The sequence below is a fragment of the Sander vitreus genome, chromosome 20, assembly GCF_031162955.1.
Source record: "Sander vitreus isolate 19-12246 chromosome 20, sanVit1, whole genome shotgun sequence".
Lineage (NCBI taxonomy): Eukaryota > Metazoa > Chordata > Actinopteri > Perciformes > Percidae > Sander > Sander vitreus.
Genome location: NC_135874.1, coordinates 7,595,166 through 7,619,066, shown reverse-complemented (window position 1 = coordinate 7,619,066; position 23,901 = coordinate 7,595,166). Strand labels below are relative to the sequence as shown.

At 42.7% G+C, this 23,901-nt stretch overlaps 3 protein-coding genes and 1 non-coding gene across 5 annotated transcripts; 3 read left to right on the top strand and 1 right to left on the bottom strand.

Annotated features, from left to right (window-relative positions):
• Positions 1-937: 937 nt before the first annotated feature.
• On the top strand, positions 938-4,493 carry LOC144535335 (syntaxin-11-like). Its single transcript, XM_078277746.1, has 3 exons — positions 938-1,090; positions 2,594-3,548; positions 3,828-4,493. Exon 2 carries the CDS (start codon positions 2,596-2,598, stop codon positions 3,457-3,459), a length of 864 nt encoding a protein of 287 aa, XP_078133872.1. The 5' UTR covers positions 938-1,090; positions 2,594-2,595; the 3' UTR covers positions 3,460-3,548; positions 3,828-4,493.
• Positions 4,494-9,350: 4,857 nt separating this feature from the next.
• Positions 9,351-12,625, top strand: stx11a (syntaxin 11a). 2 transcript variants are annotated; one of them, XM_078277745.1, is made up of 2 exons: positions 9,351-9,599; positions 11,172-12,625. In XM_078277745.1, the coding sequence occupies exon 2, from the start codon at positions 11,177-11,179 to the stop codon at positions 12,068-12,070; it is 894 nt and encodes a 297-aa protein (XP_078133871.1). In that variant the 5' UTR covers positions 9,351-9,599; positions 11,172-11,176; the 3' UTR covers positions 12,071-12,625. The 2 variants fall into 2 exon arrangements, with proteins under 2 accessions (XP_078133871.1, XP_078133870.1); XM_078277744.1 differs by having other exon boundaries at positions 9,353-9,599; positions 11,134-12,625.
• Positions 12,626-13,210: 585 nt separating this feature from the next.
• On the top strand, positions 13,211-13,292 carry trnal-uaa (transfer RNA leucine (anticodon UAA)). Its single transcript has one exon. It is a non-coding gene; the product is annotated as a tRNA-Leu (tRNA).
• A 3,505-nt stretch (positions 13,293-16,797) lies between these two features.
• Positions 16,798-22,613, bottom strand: fbxo30a (F-box protein 30a). Its single transcript, XM_078277417.1, has 3 exons — positions 22,412-22,613; positions 19,473-21,549; positions 16,798-19,327 (listed from the first exon to the last, which is right to left on the bottom strand). Exons 2-3 carry the CDS (start codon positions 21,483-21,485, stop codon positions 19,124-19,126), a joined length of 2,217 nt encoding a protein of 738 aa, XP_078133543.1. The 5' UTR covers positions 21,486-21,549; positions 22,412-22,613; the 3' UTR covers positions 16,798-19,123.
• Positions 22,614-23,901: the final 1,288 nt, after the last annotated feature.

The following is a 23,901-nucleotide window of genomic DNA, read 5'->3' as shown; positions in this document are numbered from 1 at the left end:
TCCTTTAACTATAAAAGCATCCTTTAGTGATTTAACCAGGAACTTTAACTTGGTTTAGTGTTATGGATTGAGAAGTAAATGACAAATATATCTATGTAAAAGTTCTTTTTCCTTGCTGTATTAACATACTAAGTCTTAAGGTGAGGGGAATAAATGAAACAGACTACATTTAACATTCTGTTGTATTGTGGTTTTGGGGGCTTCAGAATCAAGTCTCAGATCCACACTGGGAGGAGCGTGCATCTACAGCTTAGTTACACATCAACTTTGCTAAATAAAAAAAAAAAACTCCCTTTGAGAAACAAAGCCAGTGTGACTCAAACTCATGGAGGTCCGGTGGAAATTCTTAATCACACGCAAAACCACTGCTGGTTGTGGAAATGACTGTTTCTTCTCCCAGCTTCCTACGCATCAACTGAAAAATCTATTTTTCTTTAAATAGACTTCTTTTTCTGGCTGCATGACTTATAATCATCACCTGACTGTTTCACAGGCTTTTGGTGAGATTACATTTCATGGAACTGAAATGAAAGGTTGTAAGATTATCGACTTAACACGTCTGCAAGACTGCTTCATTTGTTATCACATATGAACACTTCATATGTCCCACCCCTTTTGGAGATAACATATCTGAAATGCTTCCTCTTTATTTCCCTCGTGCTTTTGGTGTCCACTGTCAGCATGACTTCTGTCCTTACTGTTATCTTAGTGGACTTAACATTAGTCTCATCGCCTTATGTGTTGTTAGACATGAAAAACAACCTAGAAATCCATCAAAAACAAAAGTGCACTTAGGAGACAGATGCCCTGAAAATATAGAAAAATGTAAACACAAAACAGATCAGTTGTCATCTTTATGATGAATCCTGGATCTTCACCTTACTATACGTCACTTCATGCCTCCATGTGAGACAACAGGAATGCAGAACGTTTTGTTTCTAAAACCATTTCCTCCTAAACAGGTGTGTAAGCGAAGATGGTTGGAACATGATTTAAAAATCATTCTCTCTTTTTACAGTTGTCACGCTGCCTAATGGACTGAACTACCATTTCCTATTCCTATCTACAGATAAACTTCCAGACGAGTAAGGTATGTTGATTCTCTCATTATAAGTTCACATATTTCATATTTTTTAGGCTTGCCTGAGATGGCATGTTGTCCTTGGGTCAAATCTGACCCGTTTTCAAAGTTTCCATATCATAACTTTTGATTTCTTTTAACCAAATTGCCCCAAAATAACACGGATGGTTCCATAAGACGCTCTTCACAAAGGAAAATAAGGATCCAATCTCTATTTTCATAGAATTTTGGGTGTTGTATTCAATTTTATAGCATTATCCTGACTAAACTTTGACAGATCTGTGATTATCCATTACCTTCATGTCTCTGATCTTAACCATTAGTCAAAATCATTCATAATTTCTGCTTTTTTCTTAAACAAAACTTTCATATAAATAAGGTTTATTGACCATGACTATAAGACATATACGATAAGATATAAAACTAAGAAAAAAAGCACTTATAAAAATAAGTGTAAAACTAGTGCAAATAAATAGGTCTAGTGGTGAATATACTGGTGTTAATGGAAAAAAAGTGCCAAAAACGTTGAAATAAGCAACAAAAATGTAAAAAAAAAAAAAAAAGGAAGCATAAAAACACAGACTTCCTTGTGCCACTGGTTCATAACTTCCCTTTGTTTAAGCACCTAAATTCCAAGTATCTCCACTTACTTGAAAGCAGATTACATGCATGCTGAAATACTTCTAAACTATATTTTTAAGCCTGAAAACTCGTTTGGTCAGTTCTGAAGGGAGATTAAATGTCTTGGCAGATAAAGTGCTTTCATCTAAGATTACACTGAGATATACTGAGAGGGAGAACATGCGTAAAGCTACAGCTACACATATCAGTTACAACATATTTTGATTGTTGTGAGCTTGACTGAGTCCAGGCTTGTTTGTCATCTTCAGTCATGCTCAGGAATTTTTAAAACAAAAGCAAGTACAAGCTTGTGTGTTGCGCAGCCAATCACTCTTTGTCTTCTTATGTCTGCATTTCTTTCTTATTCTAATCTCTAGCTAAATGTTTTCCCCTAAACTTTAACTGAAGACCACTTGTAAGATTCCTTAATCCCAGCCTTGGTATCACTGATTTACTAGTCTATAACCACGACGTTCCATTTCCGGGATTGCTCTGGTGCCACCGGAGGTTCCGCCGGATGTCCCTCTTTTCAGCCGGATGTCCGTTACCTTCCGATTTATTGTGCTTTTTATGACTATTGATTTGTTTTAATGTATGTATTTATTTTGTCTGTGAAGCACTTTGTGACTCTGTCTGTGATAAGTGCTATACAAATAAACTTTACTTACTTACTTACTTATTTAAAGAAATGCCAATAAACCAGAACACGTTTTTCTCCCAACCCGGAATGTTGTGTGGACTAGCCAGACCCTCCTCTGCAGCGTTGTTGAGGAAGGTCTGGCAATGTGAGACTACTGCTTTACAAACATGATGGAGAGATTCTCTCACCCACCGACACGAATAAATCAAAATCTTTTCTCTTGTTGTCTTTTGTGTCATTTTTCCTTCCAGACATGAGAGATAGGCTGAGGCACCTCCATCAGGTGCAGAGTGACTCTGAGGGTTTGAGCTCAGTGGAGCAGGACCATTTGTCAGTGCATGAGGCAGCAACAGCATCCCGTCCTCCTGACCCATATCTTTATGGCGTCCTGCAGGAGGCCCAACAGATACGTCTGCAGATCCAGCAGATCCAGAACGAGATCAGTGAGCTGAAAGACGCAAACTACCAGGCCTTAAACAAGATCTCACACCCCGCTGAGACAGACCGGGACTCCAATGCAATCGGCGTGGCTATTAAACATAGAGGAGAAGCTGTGCTGCAGCGGCTGCACATGATGAGTGCTCTCAGAGCGGAACTGGAGGCCCGGCGCGGCAGCTCTGACCCCACAGAACGCATCGCTCAAACACAGTACCAGTGTCTCAGCAATGCTCTGCGGGAGGTGATGATCAGCTACAATGACACAGAGATGAGCCACAGGGAGGCTTGTAAACAGCAGATCCAGAGACAGATGGAGGTGGTGGGCAGGGAGGTTGGCGAGGAGGACCTGGAGGAGATGATGGAGAGCGGGGAGTTGAATGTGTTCAGCACCCAGGTGGAGGGCAAAACGGCTCGCTCGGCTTTCCTGCAGACCGAGAGCCGACAGAAGGAGGTGCTGGAGCTGGAGAAGAGGATAGAGGGGATCCAAGAGCTGTTTCTGGATGTGGCTGTGCTCACAGAGGAGCAGGGGGGAGCTGTTGAAAACATCCAGAAAAGTGTCCAGAATACTGAAGTGATCATTCAGGATGCCGTGGTCCAGCTGGATAGAGCCACTACATTTGATAAAAGCAACCCCTTCAAGAAGCTGTTTTGTTGCTGCTGTCCATGTTTTAACAATTAGGTCTGATGAGGGCCAGTGGCTTTGGATCCAGTCCACTGGTCCATGTGGTGAAAACTGCACTACAAACTAAAGGAACAACCCATAAGATGGTATAATAAATCACTAGTTCCTTCTAAAACTGTTTTGATATTGACAATCTCACCACAAGGTCCATTTAAAAGCTGTTCTGGAGCTTTCGATCATTGTAAAATATTGTGATATTCAAACTGAATTGCACTGGGTTAGAGTAGAGGTTATTGGTGTAGGTAAACACAATATTAGCAAACATCTACAGTATGTCTAGTAGGGAGCCGAAAACATCAGGCATGAAGATACATGTTCTGGAGTTTTCAATCATATAACAAAGATTTTGTCTTGTCGTTTCCAAGGTCAAGATTGAACTTCAAATCTTTAAACCAACATGGACAGGAAGTCCTTAAAGTGGCAATCCTTAAGATTTCAGTCCTGGTTGATTTAGAATTTGCATTTGAGTGAAAACACATGGGTGGCAGTGAAGGTCAGGGGCCTCGACGGACCAGACCCGGGCAGCAGAGGCTGGCTCTGGGGACGTGGAATGTCACCTCTCTGTGGGGGAAGGAGCCGGAACTTGTGCGGGAGGTGGAGCGCTACCGGTTAGATCTGGTGGGGCTTACCTCTACGCACAGTCTTGGTTCTGGAACCATACTCCTGGATAGGGGTTGGACTCTTTTCTTCTCCGGAGTTGCCCAGGGTGTGAGGCGCCGGGCAGGTGTGGGGATACTCACAAGCCCCCGGCTGAGCGCCGCTACGTTGGAGTTTAACCCGGTGGACGAGAGGGTCGCCTCCCTACGCCTGCGGGTTGTGGGGGGGAAAACTCTGACTGTTGTTTGTGCATATGCACCAAACAAGAGTTCAGAGTATTCGGCCTTCTTGGAGACCTTGAGTGGAGTCCTGCATGGGGCTCCAGTCGGGGACTCCATAGTTCTGCTGGGGGACTTCAACGCGCACGTGGGTAATGATGGAGACACATGGAGAGGCGTGATTGGGAGGAACGGCCTCCCTGATCTAAACCAGAGTGGTGGTTTGTTGTTGACTTCTGTGCTAGTCATGGATTGTCTATAACGAACACCATGTTCGAACATAGGGATGCTCATAAGTGTACTTGGTACCCAGAGCACCCTAGGCCAAAGGTCAATGATCGATTTTATAATCAAGTTTCATCTGATCTGAGGCCATATGTTTTGGACACTCGGGTGAAGAGGGGGCGGAGCTGTCAACCGATCACCATCTGGTGGTGAGTTGGGTCAGGGGGTGGGGGAAGACTCTGGACAGACCTGGTAAGCCCAAACGGGTAGTGCGGGTAAATTGGGAACGTCTGGAGGAGGCCCCTGTCCGACAGACTTTCAACTCACACCTCCGGCGGAGCTTTTCGTGCATCCCTGTGGAGGCTGGGGGCATTGAACCTCAGTGGACAATGTTCAAAGTTTCCATTGCTGAAGCTGCGGTGAGGAGCTGTGGTCTTAGGGTCTTAGGTGCCTCAAGGGGCGGTAACCCACGAACACCGTGGTGGACACCGGTGGTCAGGGAAGCCGTCCGATTGAAGAAGGAGTCTTTCCGGGATATGTTATCCCAGACGACTCCGGAGGCAGTTGCAAGGTACCGAAGGGCCCGAAGGGCTGCAGCCTCTGCCGTGAAAGAGGCAAAGCAGCGTGTGTGGGAGAAGTTCGGAGAAGACATGGAGAAGGACTTTCGGTCGGCACCAAGGTACTTTCTGGAAAACCGTTCGCCACCTCAGGAGGGGGAAGGGAACCATCCAAGCTGTGTACAGTAAGGATGGGACGCTGTTGACCTCAACTGAGGAGGTAATAGGGCGGTGGAAGGAGCACTTTGAGGAACTCCTAAATCCGACTAATACGCCCTCTATGGTAGAGGCAGAGCTGGAGGATGAGGGGGGATTGGCATCAATTTTCCCTGGTGGAGGTTGCTGAGGTAGTTAAACAACTCCACAGTGGCAAAGCCCCAGGAATTGATGAGATCCCAGTCCAGAAATGCTTAAAGCTCTGGGTGTGGAGGGGTTGTCTTGGTTGACACGCCTCTTCAACATTGCGTGGAAGTCTGGGACGGTGCCTAAGGAGTGCCAGACCGGGGTGGTGGTTCCCCTTTTTAAAAAGGGGGACCAGAGGGTGTGTGCCAATTACAGGGGTATCACACTTCTCAGCCTCCCGGTAAAGTCTACTCCAAGGTGCTGGAAAGGAGGGTTCGGTCGATAGTCGAATCTCAGGTTGAAGAGGAACAATGCGGATTCCGTCCCTGGTCGTGGAACAACGGACCCAGATCTTTACTCTCGCAAGGATCCTGGAGGGAGCCTGGGAGTATGCCCAACCAGTCTACATGTGTTTTGTGGATCTGGAGAAGGCGTATGACCGGGTGCCCCGGGAGATACTGTGGGAGGTGCTGCGGGAGTACAGGGTGAGGGGGTCCCTTCTCAGGGCCATCCAATCTCTGTACGACCAAAGCGAGAGCTGTGTCCGGGTTCTCGGCAGTAAGTCGGACTCGTTTCAGGTGAGAGTTGGCCTCCGCCAGGGCTGCGCTTGTCACCAATCCTGTTTGTAGTATTTATGGACAGGATATCGAGGCGTAGTCGGGGTGGAGAGGGGTTGCAGTTCGGTGGGCTGGGGATCTCATCGCTGCTTTTTGCAGATGATGTGGTCCTGATGGCATCATCGGCCTGTGACCTTCAGCACTCACTGGATCGGTTCGCAGCCGAGTGTGAAGCGGCTGGGATGAGGATCAGCACCTCTAAATCGGGAGGCCATGGTTCTCAGCAGGAAACCGATGGAGTGCCTTCTCCAGGTAGGGAATGAGTCCTTACCCCAAGTGAAGGAGTTCAGTACCTTGGGGTCTTGTTCGCGAAAGTGAGGGGACAATGGAGCGGGAGATTGGTCGGAGAATCGGCACAGCAGGTGCGGTATTACATTCAATTTATCGCACCGTTAGACGAAAAGAGAGCTGAGCCAGAAGGCAAAGCTCTCAATCTACCGGTCAGTTTTTGTTCCTACCCTCACCTATGGTCATGAAGGCTGGGTCATGACCGAAAGAACAAGATCCAGGGTACAAGCGGCCGAAATGGGTTTCCTCAGGAGGGTAGCTGGCGTCTCCCTTAGAGATAGGGTGAGAAGCTCAGTTATCCGTGAGGAGCTCGGAGTAGAGCCGCTGCTCCTTTGCGTCGAAAGGAGCCAGTTGAGGTGGTTCGGGCATCTGGTAAGGATGCCCCCTGGGCGCCTCCCTAGGGAGGTGTTCCAGGCACGTCCAGCTGGGAGGAGGCCTCGGGGGAGACCCAGGACTAGGTGGAGGGATTATATCTCTAACCTGGCCTGGGAACGCCTCGGGATCCCCCAGTCGGAGCTGGTTAATGTGGCCCGGAAAAGGGAAGTTTGGGGTCCCCTGCTGGAGCCGCTACCCCCGCGACCCGACCCCGGATAAGCGGATGAAGATGGATGGAAGATGGATGGATTTGAGTGAAAACAATGAAATTGTGATGAGAGTTTAGCAGTCTGGAGCATGGAAATAGAATAGGTCTCATTCTATTCCTATGGTCTGGAGTCTTGTTGATACATGAGCTTCAAGTTTTCAAAATTGTGCGCATAGTTACATATTTTGTGTGTATACAATGGAGAAAAACTGGAATACAGCATTTACTCCAGAAAATGTCATGTTGAGTCTCGCCAGACCTATCGCCATGTCATGCCAGACACTAGGGCTGGGTATCGCCAATGATGACTTTTAAAAAAAAAAAGGCATATATTAAAAGATTCTGGATTTTATGAATCGATATCAGATCACTCATACAAAGGTTGATTTTAATTGGAGAATCAATTTTTTTTAACCCAGCCCTACTAGCCACCCATACTGCATATATGCCATATATATAAATATTGCAAACTTTCATCAGTGGGCTGTGGGCTCAATCCCCACTGTGTTACCTCCTTTAGTGATTTAACAGACATTTTATGAAATGAAAATCGTTGAGATTACAGCTTCAAAGTGCTGACTAAAAACGTAAAATCTGAACCATTGAGGCTCCATCTGCTGATGAACGTTGTACATTCACTCAAATACTTTACTTATGTACAGATTTGAGTACTTGAACTTACTTGAGTGTTTCCTTCCATGCTACTCTATACTTCTCCTCCACTACAATTCAGAGGGTAATATTGTACTTTTTACTCCAGTACAATTATTCGACAGCTGAATGTGATGGTTGGGGTCTGCTGGCTGTGAGTTTTTGTTTATTCTCTCGTTCTGTTTTATTCTCCACGGTTAGTTTCTCTGTTGGCTCTCTCTGTGTTTCTCTGTTGGCCCTGCCTCTCTCCGTGTCCCCTCTGTTTTCTCCCACCTTCCCGCTGTCTCCAGTCTTCTGGCTTCACCATCCAGTCCCCTCCTCGCGGCTCCCTGCTCCATTCCACCTCCAACCTCGCTTCCAGCCTTTCCCACTTCAGCTCCTCGGCTCCCTGGATTCCAGTGCCTCTCCCTCGGCTTCCTCGGCCCCGGTTTCCGGTTTATATATATATATATATATATATATAAACTTAGCACAAAATGTAAGAAAATGTGTGTTTAGTAGATTATTTATCTGTAGTAACAATGCTTTTGGCAATAAATCTTATACAGTTGGAAAGCCTGTTTAGTTCCCTTTCAAACGGTGCCCCATTTGTAAGGAACATGCATTTGTGAGATGAGCAGCAGCGCTGAGTATGTGGGTTGCGCCCATGAAAAATGTGCCAAATCTTCTCTGCCAATGCCAAACAGCTTATTCTGCCATTGACTCGTTTGGTGTTTGGTGGATTGGATGATTGAAGTTTGAAGAAACAAGACATATTGGCAATTTAACAATTTATTCATTTAACAAACAGGAGCCTCAGTAGCGTGTGGAAGAACCATACACAGCCACAACAGCCTGGCACCTCATGCTGGTCACCAGCCTGGTCACACACTGCTGTGGGATGGCATCCCATTCTTCAACCAGCATTTGTCGCAAGTCAGCCAACGTGGTTGTGTTGGTCACTCTGGCACGAACAGCACGCCCAAGCTGATCTCACAAGTGTTCAGTAGGGTTGAGGTCAGGACTGCTGGCAGGCCATTCCATCCTCTCCACTCCGTCTCTGATAAACCCCGCCCTGTGGGGGCGAGCGTTGTCATCTTGGAGGATAGAGTTCGGTCCCAGACTGTGGAGATATGTGATTGCCACTGGTTGCAGAATATCATCTCTAAATCAGGCACCTGATTGGCAGCACATGAGGGTACCAGAAGCTCAAAACAAGTGTCAATAGCAACAGCAAAATAAGCTGTTCGGCAATGGCAGAGAAGATGTGGCAAATTTTTCATGGGCGCAGCCCACATACTCAGCGCTGCTGCTCATCCCGCAAATGTATGTTCCTTACAAACAGGGCACCATTTCAAAGGGAACTAAACAGGCTTTCCAACTGTATAAGATTTATTGCCAAAAAGCATTGTTACCACAGAGAATTAATCTACCAAACACAAATGTCCTTACCTTTTGTGCTAAGTTTATATATAGTTCAGATCTGGTACTTTTACTTACAGCCACCAAATGGACCTTGTGAGACTATTTTGTCAGCTTGCTGTTTTCTACCGTTGTTAGTTATGTTAGAATAATAGGGGCTAGTTTGTGTCTCTCGTGTTTCATCCTGACAGTGAATTGGTCGAGTCCTCACAAGTGTAAAAAAGTATTTGAAGATACTTATTAAACGCTTTGTGCGCAAATGCCAAAGTCCAACCCGCGCGCTTTGATATTCAATAAACGGACATACTGTAAGATGAATGTGATGGATCGCCTCCTTCCTGGACCCACACCAGAGATATGTATGTATGTATGTATGTATGTGTGTATGTGTGTGTGTGTGTGTGTGTGTGTGTGTGTGTGTGTGTGTGTGTGTGTGTGAAATGTGGGGGGGAAGAAGGCGTTATCTTCCGCGTTAGTACCTACTGCAGGCTGTGTCAGTGTGTGTGTGTGACTGCGAGGCGATCTAAAAACACTAGAGATGATTTCGACACATGTTGAAATGTAGTAATATAACGGAGAAAAAGAGGAAATGAGTCTTTCCGTGGTCACTTCTTCTGCTTTAGCGAGTTTAATTGTGTAGGACCGCCAGAGGAGTAAGGTATGTGAAGGCTGCTTTTCCTGTATTGTATTATGTCGTTATATGAGATATATGGATTAAAATAACCGATTCATAACTCGCTACACAGCTACAGGCGTATTTCTATTTCTATACCAGCTTGTTGCTGTTGTCAAGTTATTTTTCCCTCATGGTTTTCTCTTGTTATGGCCAGTGATGCTTTAGGGCTTGTTAATGTGATTTATTTCCTTTTGTTAAATATGTTTATAACATAAATTACACTAAAGTAACAGTTTGTCTCGGTAGGAAATAACTTGAGTCGACGCTCTGTGATTATAATTTCTATCTGCGATGAAAGCTGAGGAAGTAAATGATCCGTTTCCTCTTGGGGAGTTTAAACAGATACTGATCTATCTGTCTTCAGAAAGTACATCTAAAATACTAATTAATCTATAAGCTATGCCTTAAAAGAAAGAAAAGAAAATTCTCTTGATTGAATTTTTCAAATTTTAGGCCTAAAAGTGGACATGGACAAAATAAAACTCAGTATAGTGCACAGTGTTTTCGCCCTTTCGAAAACACACTATTTAGCAATTACAGTTACAATATACAATGAAATCAATTACACATGCTCATAGAAATATGTTGATACAGCTTATTGACAAGATACAATTCCTCAAGAGGGATATATGAGTTTACAGTATGTGTTCATATATATTCCTGAAATTATGAGATTTTTCTCTTGTGGTAAATTTGATTTTCTCATAATTTAACGTCACATCTTTTAACCATCTAGCATGAGAAGGGTGGGTTTACATTTTCCAGTTAAATAGGATACAACCAGTGGCAGAAGACAGATATTTGACTTAAGTAGTCTAGCCATTTCAAATGTAAGTAGGAGTACAAAAGTATTATCAGCTTAATTACTTAAAGTATAAAAAGTAGTAGGCTATAGTAGTAGTCAATCTGTAAAAAAAAAAATGAAGCCTGTGACTGATTACTATATATGATAAGGGTATTACATTTTACATTAGTAGATTGTACTGATGCCTCACTGTGGGAGCTAGTTGTAACTACTTGGTTAGTCCAGTGGCCAACCTGGGGGTCGGTCCCCTCCAACGGGTCACAAATTGAATCTACGGGGGCATGAGATGATGACAAAATGTGCTGCACAAATTTGAATTAATTCTTGCACAATTTGCTCTTTTATGAAGGGGTTATGTGCTTAACTGTTTCTAAATCTCCACTGACTGTCTGGCAACTGCTCAGAGCCAAGAAATAGTCTGAGAGGTACAACACTGTTAAAAGACGACTTTTTTTGTTTACACTTTGTTTTTTGTACGAATTAAACAAACAACATACCATGTGTTAATTAATGCGCTTTAGAGGTGCTGGTAGGTGGATTTTGTCACCTTTAGACAAACAAACAAAAATAGGACAGACTAGCTGTTTCCCCATATCCAGTCTTTGCGCTAAGCTAAGCTAACTGGCTGCTGGCTGAGTTATATTTAACGGACAGATATTGGAGTGGTATCAATCATTTCTCAAAATGTGTATTTGTCTCAAAACTATTTAGAGATCAGAGGTCAGTAAGGCTCCTGACTCCTCTTGCAGGCGAGATGAGGGACCGACTAGGTGAGCTGCAGACCTTCAACACCAAGTTTGCAGGAGAGGAGGACAGGCCTGAGGATGATCAGGAGGGCCAGGACCACACCACTGAGGATGCGGAACTGGAGCAACACACCACCGTGTTTGAGGGAGAGGATGTGATGGACAGCATCTACAAAGAGGCCCAGGCATTGAGGAAGGAGATGCTGCTGCTCAAAATGGACGTGAAGCGTCTTGGGAAGCAGAACACCAGGTTCCTCACGTCTGTCCGGAGGATCAGCAGCATCAAACGGGACTCCAACGCACTCGGACGGGACATCAAGGCCAGAGGGGAGGCCATTTACGCTCGGCTGGAGAAGCTGGGGAGGCTGAGCAAAGAGCTGGAGGACGAGCATGGGCCTACATCAGCTTTGGCTCGTATGGTGCGTTCACAGTGTATTTCTCTAAACAATGCCTTCCACAATGCCATATCTGAGTACAATGAGGCTGAGATGGTCCAGAGGGAGAACTGCAAGACCCGCATCCAGAGGCAAGCGGAGATAATGTGCAAGGAGGTGAGCAGGGAGCAGATTGATGAGATGATCGAGACGGGCAAGTGGAACGTCTTCTCGGATAATCTCCTCCTGGAGGGAAAGACTGCCAGATCTGCTCTCAATGAGATTGAGAACCGGCACAAGGAGCTGCTGGAGCTGGAGGGCCGCATTAAGGACATTCATGAGCTTTTCTTCCAGATGGCCCAGCTGGTGGAGGAGCAGGGCTGCATGCTGGACAACATAGAAGCAAATGTAGGTGCGACTCAGGACTATGTTGTCAAGGCCACAGTTCAGATCAAGAAGGCTGTGAAATACAAGAAAAACAATCCATGCAAAAAACTATTTTGTTGTTGCTTCCCTTGCTGCAATTAAGACAGCATCAGTGTTATTTTTTCCCCTCCATGTCATGAGAAATCATGATTAGATTAAAGTCAGCTTTTCACACCACACGCTCGGCCATATGCAAATGTATACAGTGAGATACGGGTGTTACATTTCCTGATTGTTACTGAGAAAAGCATTTGCATGATAACTTTTAAGACATCTTTAATTCAATGCATACATCTCAGCTTTGTCTTTTAACATTCAGCTTTAAACTTCGTAATGTTATAATTAAGATAATTTAAGTAATGTAAATAAGTATATAGACTACAGTTTTCACAGCCTGAAATGTAGCTACTCTGTAAACTGGAACATGAAGTAGGTCTTTTTCTTAGTACAGCCATTGCTTAACAAGTCTTAAGACATACACAGCACACACAGCCCAGCCTCTGATTGTGGTTAGCTGGGGAGGCAAGATAGATTTGTGTGGATGGTGCAACTACATGTCGGCCACCCCCATGTATTGTGTTTCTCAAGATTTATTTGCTTCAAATGACATGCTCTTATTGCCTCCACTTTTCAGAGATTAAACAGTGTCATCTTCAATCACATGCTTTCCTTTAGCTTCACTGATTATGCCCATCGCTGGCGCACAGTCAAGGTCAATCAGATTTGCGTCATCGGGCAGGTTTTCTCAGATTGTTCCATACAAAAGGGCGCCAGAATCAATGTGTACATGGGTGTTTGTTTAAATAGTCAATAGGGAATAGGAAATTAATCAGGTCAGTGTAGGCTACTGTCTGTTTGCACAGTAAGCATATGTATGTGTAATGATAGTAAAATTAAAAATACCTTTATTTTCCTGTGTGTGGCAGTCCATCACCCACTGGGGGATTCCCAGTTGCACCCATGAAACTGAAGCATTAAGCTGAGAGGCTCTGAGACCATCATCCCTCTTCATACTGTGTACTGAGACACCAGTGGGTGTTTTCAGAGTAACTGCTCCGTGTTGAAATGGGTTTCAGGGCTGTACTTTCTCAGCCCTGTGTGGTTTGTGGTGGGCATTTACTGGCAGCGTGACACTATGGCGTCAAAGTTTACTCAGGTAGACCTACCTGTTGCTCGGACATCATTGTGCTGAGCTTATAAATATATATTCCACAAGATGGGTGATGTGGTGTTGTAATGTGTACCAGGATGGCCGAGTGGTTAAGGCGTTGGACTTAAGATCCAATGGACGTAGTCCTCGTGGGTTCGAACCCCACTCCTGGTAATCAATCAGAGTTTTAACCTAATGACTTGTATGATAAGAGTAGTATAAATAAAATAGTGTAAGTATGAGGAGTTCAAATATAATTTACGTTTATGTAGACAAATTGACGCTTCCGCTGGCTGTCAAAAGCTTTGATGTGGCAGATGATATATGATTATACATTTTTGTGTTTTGTGTTTACATGTAGCACAGTCACAGTAGCTGGGGACGATTTTCAGGCTCGTTTTGTGGTTCTAAAAGTTGCGAAGAGATCACGCACCTGCAGACTATTAAAGTAATGGACGTTCGGAAACACGAACACTCCAGCTCAGCTGACAAACCAGGTAATGCAATTTAGTTTCCTAAATGTACACTTATATTTTGAGGTAAATATAGGTAGTAGCCTACACTTCACTACGTATCTCGGCGTTAAATCAATAGGGTCTATGTGAATGTATAATCTGATTGCCCAAATGTAAACACAACTGTTCGTTTCGTGGCTGTAAATGTTGAGAAGAGCTTGCTAATTACAGCTCGGCTATATGTACGTCGTTTAACCCTTGTAAGGTGTTCATATTTTTGTTACACAGCCAATGTTCCCGGGTCTGGTGGACCTACCACATTATTAGGCTTTTAAATCATTACAGCCATAACAATTTATGTAAAAAAAAACAAAAAACTTAAAAGATGTTTACTTTAGCACAGTTACCAATGATGTATATCATGTATATATGATATATATCATTTATGGTTCATATTTGCCATTTACCCCCTGTGAGATCACATTTATGATCATTTTCGTTTTTTGTGAGAAAACAAGGAAATTCAATTATAAAAAAGGTAAAAAAAATAGAAACAAGATTTTCGATCATTATTGGTGCTTATTTCTTAGAACTTAATCAGAACAGGTGAAAGTGCTTGAAATGTAACAATTTTGTAACTTTGTGGGAATAGCAGGTGCAGAAAGACAACATTCCCACACACAGACACATACAATCAGACACGCCCACATACAGACGCACACACAAACACACACACACGACACACCCACGCACACACACACACACACACACACACACACACACACACACGCAGGCCCAGTTAGGAGGAGGACACAGTTAAGTTTCATAGCACCTACAATTATTACACTCGGAGGGGTTGGGGTTGTACCGTGTGCAGTCATTGAAAATAAGTTATTTTTTATGTTCTTCACAGAAAATGAGCCAAGGCCAGTGAGTTTGAGTTAGAAGAAATAATAATAAATAGCATGATTTTTTTTCTTTTAGCAAACATTGAAAACGGATCCCACAGACCCGAACACCATACAAGGGTTAAGCTCATTTAAGTAGCACGCACCTGCAGACTAATGGACGTTCGGAAAGTTTTCGGTTCCAGAACAGCTGATTTGAGTTGGTTCAATCAACTCCGAGTATGTTCACGCGCGTGCACCACCACAATAAAAAGGCAGTATGAATGGAGCCATGATTCTACGATTCACCATGGCAACAACCACAAACAAACGGGTCGGCGGAAATACTCATGCGCACAAACGAGTTTGAACATGTATTTAGTTAAAAAAGCAAGACAGCGGCTGCTGCTGCAAGAGCGAGGGAATTGGTGTGGGAGAGAATTGCTGCTCGCGTCAATGCGTAAGCATTAACAGTGTATTAATTTCATATTTAATCACAGTTAACTTATAATATTACTGGTGAAAACTGGATTTGTATTACACCTATAATTTCATTTAGGTGCAATCCTGCGGGCGAAAAAGTAAACTACTACTATATCCCATTCTGAGGCTGCAGCACCAGCATCATTAACAGAACTATCATCTATAATAATGTATTTCTTTTTAATGGCTCTCACTGGTTTGTGTCCAGGGAACAACTACAAAAAACGTTTAAAAAACGTTTCAGAGCGAGTCACACTTTTCTGACGGCTCTGCATACAGTGGCTTTACTATTACAGTATGATCCGCATCACCAATAAGAGAACGTAATGCGACACAAAGAATCTGCTTGGATGTTAAAGCCTGTCCACGATGGTGGATGTTAGTGCTATGAGGACGGATAAGGTATCTACATATCTGATGGACTGTGAAAAAATGTGGAAATGAAAATGCATTTAGTCGGGACTCAATATCATCTCCCGACGTAAACTCTCTGTGACGTAATACAGCTTTTTCATCAACGGGATCGTCGACAAAAGGACATGACATGTTTGAGAAAAAAAAGTTTTATGATCTGCCTAACAATAAGTTTTATTTGTTAAGTGTTTATTCATGCAGATAACAAACTGCATTAAAATGCGCCTGATACAGACTGAATGAATGAATGAATGAGGAAATGAAAGAGCGCTGTGTCAGAGGGAGGAGACTGAGAGAAACTCGAGGTTTCTTGAAGAAAACCTGCTCCACCAGGTTAGGTTCACAGACTCAGTTACCATGGTAACTGACTCTGAGGTGAAGTTCCCTCTCTTTCTGAAACAGAAAACCCAGAGTTTCCCTCATCTCAGGGTTAACAAACTCAGAGTTTTCACTGAACCTGCTTTCTGAAACGGACCGCAGGTAATGCAATTTAGTTTCCGAGCATTAAGGGCTTTTTTAGTTAATAAAGGCAGTACACTTCACTACATATCTCGGCGTTTTAATCAATAGGGCCTATACAAATGCATAATCTGATTCTTTACTACTCAACTGTAGTGTAGCCCAACCACAAATATACATTTCCGTCCTGTTTTGATTGATAGGTTTTCTAACATAAGGAAACAGCAAAATGTGGTTATCGATTTTCTAACGCAGTAAAAGGTTTGTATACATCAGCTACGATTACTGTATAAACAAGAGGAACAGTGGCCTGTAGGCTAATTTCAATTAATATGATTAGAAACGTTTTAAAAAGTCACTCAATTACACACGAATATGGTGGTATTAATAGGTTCTGCTTAAAAACTTATTTAGCCTTTACCGTGCACGTACCGTGCGTTAATTTACATTAAAAAAAAACAGTCACATGCTGATTCATCACAGTGGAGAGAACATGTCAGCCTAGACAGAAATGTTTTGGTTGAATTGTGTGGATCTGGCGCCATCTAGCTGTAAACAGGTGGAACCCATGATGCAATTTTAATTTTAGGGAAACTGGAATAATGTTTTTAAATTGTATTGTGTTGTTGAATATTTTATTAATATGATTGAATCAGTTTTATTGCGATGCATATCTCCGTTTTGTCATATTGGTCTTTGGCCTGTTAAAGACCCAGTGGGTTTGAATCATTGCTTTTTCCTTAATTGAATGAATTATCCTATAACTGACCTAAATACAGGCTTAAATGGACACACAGCTACTTTTCTACAAGTTCTACTTAACCAGGAAACTTTCCGTTAACACTCAGATGTAAACCTATTAGTGAGTTATGTTGAAACAAAGCACTGTGAAACAGGTGGTGTGTGTTGTTCAGGAACAGTTAACACTGTGGCCTTGAAGGCACATGGTTGAGAACTGCTGCAATAAAAAGGTAACAAGACAACTTTTAAAAACGGAGAGCCTCTTTATTAAAATGCTTCAAAAGTCAAACAAATGAAGCTGGCATATTTTGGTGAAAAATACACTTAGGAGTGAAAACAAAAGTTAAAATGTTGATACACTCCAGGTGCCTCCAAAGAGTGCTGCAACTGCAATACATTTGTCTTAATGTTGCATGAAGAGCAAAACACTGATTTGATGCTCAGGTCATCCATTCCACTCCACCCACTAAACCTGAAGAATGAGGGCATGTGAACAGCTCTGGCTGAATGTTCATTACGACACAAGTAAAAAACAAACAAAAAAAACAGTTAACATGAAAATGTACTAAACCAATGCACTGTGCCTGAGATATATAATCTGTATAAATGAATACAGTTGAACATTTTTCAAAGACCTCAAACTCACATGCAAAACATCAGGGAGTAAAGTTCCCGCTACTTGAGCAAAGATAATCCCTCAGCATTATAATTCAAATTTTACAGTACATGCCTTCATGTGCAAATCAATAATTCTAATACAAATCTAAACATTACAGAGGCAGGATTGTTTCCTTCAAAATAAAATAAAAGTACCAGTACAAAAAAATAAGAAATGAACCAAACGTGAATTGGGACTTAGTAGAGTAAAAACAGCTTAGTTCTGTCATCGCTTGGGCTTTACATCAAACTTTAAAAAAATATATAAAAACAATAAAATCACAGACATTCCTCAAAGGAATATCCACTTTCTTCCTAACAGTAATCGGTTACTTTTTGGTGACATTGTCGACCAATTTCTAATCCACATTGCAAAACATTTGACTTTCTCACATAAGTGAGTAAAACATGTCATTTTGTAATGTGTTGTCAGACCTTATTTCTTCATCCAAACTAAAAATTTAATTAAAAAAAAAAAAAAAGTGTTCAACAAGTCTGATCACTCCAAAGAAGATTCAAGCAGCATTTCTACTGACAACCTATTTCAGTTACTCAGTTATAAACATGACGCTGACGGATGGCAAACATGTAATTTGTTAGTCCAGCACTGCAACACACACTGATGTTATAATACTGAGTGGTACACCAGTCAGTTCTTCTAAGATCCCACAATAATCAAGTAGCTGACAAGTCTCCATGTCGTCCTCAGCACAATTTACTGCGCGACAAAGATTTACGGTACAACCCTGAGACGCCAACATTTGAACACAGCGGACATGTGACAAAAACATACAACCGTGATAAATAATGACTATGAACATAATTAGTGATGCTCCTTACTGGAGGGAAGTGTGTGCCCGTGACATTTCTTAACACCTGGCCTGCAGGGTTTAATGAGGTCTGACACTGAGGGAGGCAAACCAAGCTAACCAGTCACTGATGCATTCTTATATTCACTCAGAACATCATTTTACTTTCTACATTTTGACTTTAGTATAAAACCTACAAACAATTGCTGGTTAAAGTAGCTGGTAGAACAAACAAACCACAAGCCAACCACAGCTAAAAATGTACTGCCATTTGGCTGGTCAATAGTGTTACTTCATCTCTCACCTGACTAGTCAGTGTGATAAGAAAAGGAAGATGGACCACCTTTGTTACTGCTTTAATGTGCCAAACCACAAAACACACCACATTTAAACACCAAACATGGTGATGGTGACATGCTGGTGAACAAAAACATCCACACCCACAGCGACTAAAGTATGACCATCCTGTAAAGTGGCATACATTCTGCACCGCTACCACAGATGTTTGGTCAGTCTAAGAATGTAGAATTAAAGCCATGAAATCTACGGGGTCTAAGCAGTACACATGTGGTCACTCTAGGTACCAGGATTAGATACAAAACTGTGCAAGATACCAGTAAACTGTTCCAGCTGGAAGCAGCAGAGAAATCTGAGATGTTCCAACAACCTCATGATAAGTTAAGGCTGTATGCTTACCTCTGTTGTAGCACAGTAATGACTTTTTGATATAAAAATAAAAAATTCCATATCAAAACATCTGGCTATTTTCACAATGTCAGAGCAGATAAGGGTACAACATCAGTACACTAGTATTATTAAATCCATCAGAGTGGAAGATACAAGGCAGTCCCGATCTGTGATTGCAGCACACCAGACTGCGTATAAATCAACCCACTACTGGCTTTGTCTTATTTAGGGGAGTGGAGACTATTTCCACTGTGAAGCAAAGAACAACCAACAGTTTGTAACGTCCAACCAGGAGTTATCTTTTTGAGGCTGGAAGAGACTGATGTCTGTAAACACTGGAGGAAAATACATGTGTATTTGAGTTCTAATGGTCTCAGGAAAGTCCAAAAGATGACTTCACCTTTCAAAATCACTTATGCTACTGGTTTGAGAACTGAGCGTAAACACCTTCCTTCCTTTGTGAGCTCTCTGGTGAAACACATGCATGGCAGCGGGATCGCCTCCTCCCGACGGGAAATCATGTTGAACTTGCACTTCTTGAGGTGGTCGGCCATGCTGGCGATGTTGGCAAACTTCCACTCATTTACAGTACCAAAAGCTGTGCTGAATCGCCACACCTGAGTGACAAACGACAGAGAATCGATCTATTACTTCTCATGCTGTGACAGTGAACTTTTTTTTTTATTTATAAAACATAGTTACACGAAGGAAACAAGTATAGGTGGTTATCAAATGTTTTTTTAAAATGGCAAAAAAAATAACCTTGTCTGTGATCTGCCATGAAGGAGACCCATCGGCACGCCGTTTCTTCTCCCACAGCAGGACGACCATGCCACGCATCTGGAGCAGACTAGCACACACATCCCTCATGGTGTGGGACACTCTGGACAGTTGGCACAAGCTAAAGCTGTCCAGGAAGCTTGCTACATGTTGCAACACTTCAAACGGAAGGCTGCTGAACTGATCGTACCGAGAGTCAAAGCGGCAGGCTTTTCTTGGGAGGTTGTCGCCAGTTTTTAAGGGCAAACCAGGCTTAACCCCAAACGAGCCAAGGTGCCGGTCGTGGATGATTCTGAAGCCCTGTACAGACGGGCAGAACCGTCTTTGGGAGTAGGTGCAGCCATAGTAGGCCAAGGGGCAGCGCTGCTCCATCCAGCCATTGAGTCCGGCGTGAATATCCCCGTGAACATTTTTGAAATGAGACGAGAACTCATCCCGCCGGAACAGCTGCCCACACACAAATGTGAACATGGAGCGCTGCTTTGTTTGGTATCGAGCCACACATTCGAGCACCAGGTCCAGCCTGAGCGTGTGGAAGGGGCTTGGATTGGAGAGCTGTGGGCTGGCATGATCGCAGGCTGAGGCTGAAGCAATATCTCCCACCATGGTGTTAGTTGCAAGAATGGCTGAAGGGAATGAGAATGTCTGAGTACCAAAGTCAATGTGGTAGCCATCGACAAACCTGCTGTCTGAGATGCCTCTGCCTCCTGGAGAGTCGCCGAGGCAAAAGAGCAAAGCTGCAGTGATGAGGTCAATGCCATGGAGGCCCATGGGGTCATCTGCTACCTCCAGGTCAGACGTGTCTACTGCCTTGTCCTCCATCTTTGCTCGAAACAAGTAAGGGTCTGACAGCAGAGCCCGGCGTCCATTAAATGTAAACATACTTATTCCTCTAAGAACTTCAACATTCTGTAGTTTACGCTCTAAACATCTATACCTGAGTTCAGTAGGTAAGTGTTGTAAGAAGTTATTTCTCACGTGTTCAGACAGCAGGAATGGCATTGGATGTGGAACTGGAGCTATTTGGGGCACAGGAGGTTCCACTGCTACTACAGGCATGTCATTCTGAGGCATCTGTGGCCAGACAAGGTGGGAATCATTTATTGGATCCTCGATAATGTCTTCCTTCTCTTCAAAAAATACCTCTACAAAATCGTTTTCTTCTACCCAGCTAATACCATCCTCTTCTCCATCTGTCCCAACTGCGCAATCCACTCCACCTACTGCTCCAAGCTCACACTCTGAATCAGAGTCATTCTCCTGCATATTTACATTCCTCCCACCCTCCGCGACACAGACATTCTGACTATCTCCATTTTCTCCATTGTGGAGTGCTCCATTCTTATCAGTCTTTTCCCCATTTAAATTTCCAACAATTACATCGATATCCTTGGCATTAGCGATGATGTCCAAGGCTGCTGCTAAACTTCTGCTTGTCTCTACTGAGGCTCTATACAACCCATTATAGGGCACCTCTTCCATTTCCACGGTTACATTACCCAACACTGTCTCCGGTAGACTCGATGCTGTGGCCATTTTGTCACTTTCATCTGCTTCCTTATCGCCGTTCCTTGACACGTTGGTTGTGACCTTCAGAGACTCCAACAACATCCTCTGATCCTGCAGAGCCAAGGCCATGTCTAGCTGCTCCACTTCATCAAAGTCTTTGCTCAAGTTTTCATAGGACTTGCGATCAGTGTAGCTTACAGGCCAGCGATTCCACTCCATAGTACAACACACTATACTTGCTGGGCACGTCTCAAGGTGTTGTGCCATTTTGATCCTCGTAATAGTGAACGGGCAGCCAAATACGCTGTTAAGGCATGGCAGCCGTTCATATGGACACAGTAGACGGTGTTCCTCTAGTTTGCATGAGTGAAAAACTGCCCCACAGACAAGAGGACAGCCGATGAGGTCGCAGCAAACATCCGTCTCTGGTCTTACCATACATCTTCTGTTGATGCATTTAAGGCAGTGGGAGTGCAGGCTCTCCATTTCTTTTTTGTATTGCTCCTTGTCCAATTGGTTCGTGCAGGGAATAGAGGTAAAGTGTTCAACCCTGAAACAAAGTCAACAAAAATACTTATTTCACAAGTCTTAAGAAACCAAATACATGCAATGGCAAACAACAACAATGTTTAGAAATCAGTCAGCTGGAACAAAGCATTCTGGTGTTACATTATCCCATGAACATTAATGCAACACTCCGACATAACACACGTGAGACTTCAAACTATTCTGTAACTTAAAACCTCACACATGCTCTCTCTCTCTGTGCATGTTTACCAAATCTTTAGGCTGTTCAGTAACCTTTCACAACACCCCTCTTGGGTTTCATGGTCAAACCGGTTGTTCCAGGACCTCTGGGCAAACCTGACCCCTCGCCTTTTGGTGAATTTCAATATCTTATGCAAACGGTTTGCCTCTCAGCGGCCAACAGACCCACGAGGTAAATACCTCTGAATCATTAGCCCCCGGCTTATTTGGTAGTGTTGCGTATGTTAAGGGATTTGCAGGACAATGCTGGCTAAAAAGACACCAAACAATAATTTTAGTCCAAACCGCAAAGCCACACAAGAGAGCTATTGTTGAAGTATTTGCCACCATGGCAAGCAACAGCTAGTTGAATTACGCAAGCATAGCTGGCAAGTTAGCAAACAGCTAAAAACACAAACACAGCAACAACCGGCTCTAATAATACTAACCAATTTTAGTCTTAGCGGCAGTAATATCGCCATAGTCTGGTTTACTGTAAGAAGTTGTTTTCACGATAACTGCGCACGGAAACGTGTTAGTTGATAAGACGGAACACTTTGTTAAGTTAAACAAAAGAACATCAACAACATGGCCAGCCAGTTATCATTAGAAGCTAAACTTCGTTAGCCCACTCAGTTAGCTGATAGCTTCTAGAAACTGCTTACCCGAGTTACGGGGTCCTCCAAGAGTATTTTAACAATACGTATTTAGTTATAGCAGCGCCGTCGACACCAGCAACGTGGAATTTACAGCAACATAAGCATCTCACAGTATTAAATGTGTCAATCGTCTTATGCTATGAGCTGGCTGTGAAAGGTTCTTCAGTTGTGAGTCCTTCGTTTCTCTCTAGTAGTCTAGTCAATTGGCGTTTGTGTTGATCCTGGTGTGGGACGCCGCAGTAATACGTCATCACGTAAATGGACGTATTTATAGATTATGGACAGACCTATGAGAGGGCACTGAAATAGACAGACTGGGGAATACCCGGAGGACAGTTTTACATTTAATCACTCATAAAATGTCTGTGTTATCATTGGATTTTAATGGATACACTCTTGCCAGCAATTCAAATTGCTTATAAATGTATAAAGGCTAAAACAGTGGTTTATGAAGTGCTTAGGCTGTTGATAATCTGTTTTCTCAATATCAATCCCATATAAATTCCATAACTAACAATGAATTAATCCTACTATCCTGCCTATGTAGCTAAAGCCTGATTCATAATCACACATAATCCCCTGTGCCACAGACCTCTGTTTTTGTCTAAAAACTATTAAAAACACACGCAAAAGCCACACGGTTACAGTGGGTGACATCTTCCATCATTACCATGAACATTACAGTATATATTATTTTGTGTCAATCCCACATATAGCCTGTCATTGTGCTGTGAATATTCAGTAATGTGTAATTCATCCACAGCTGAAATAGTCCCCAACAATGAATTTTTTACTCCTGTTTGAGTAACATTTGCTAAAAAACTACAGAGCCCAGCTGTTTTAAAAATGCCTTTTTATAAAAAAAATAAAACTATATAATTGTGATATAAGTTCAAACAAATGGGTTTTGGACTGAGTGCCACAGCCAGGGTAGGGAAGTCAGAAAGCATTGAGAGACAGACTAGCACACACAGTGTGTTCTGATCTTTTAATACGATTATTTGATGAGAAATATAGAAGAAATCTACCTTTTCACTGTTATGTAAATCAAATAAATAAATGGGTAAAACAAAATGCATTTTAAAAATAAGTTAATATCAGAAGGTACTTATTAAGAATGGCCCCTTTTAAAAGTGTGAAATATTATTGGATTGTTTTTGCAGATGTATTGCTGTGTAAACATTTTATTGCTGTAGCTGGTTGAGGTGGAGATAATTATAATTTTAATTATTTTACACTGTTGGGTAGTTTAATCTAACAATACACCATATTTTACAAAGTGATCATATGCGTTTTAGATTCAGATTTTACACACACAAAGTAACTATAGCTGTCTGATAGTTGTAGTGGAGTAAAAATAACTATTTCCCTCTGAACTGTATCAAAGCGGAAGGATAAAGTAGCATAAAATGGAAATACTCAAGTACCTCAAACTGGTACTTAAGTACTCAAGTAAATGCACTTTTTCACCACTGGAAAAAATACACAGGGACAAC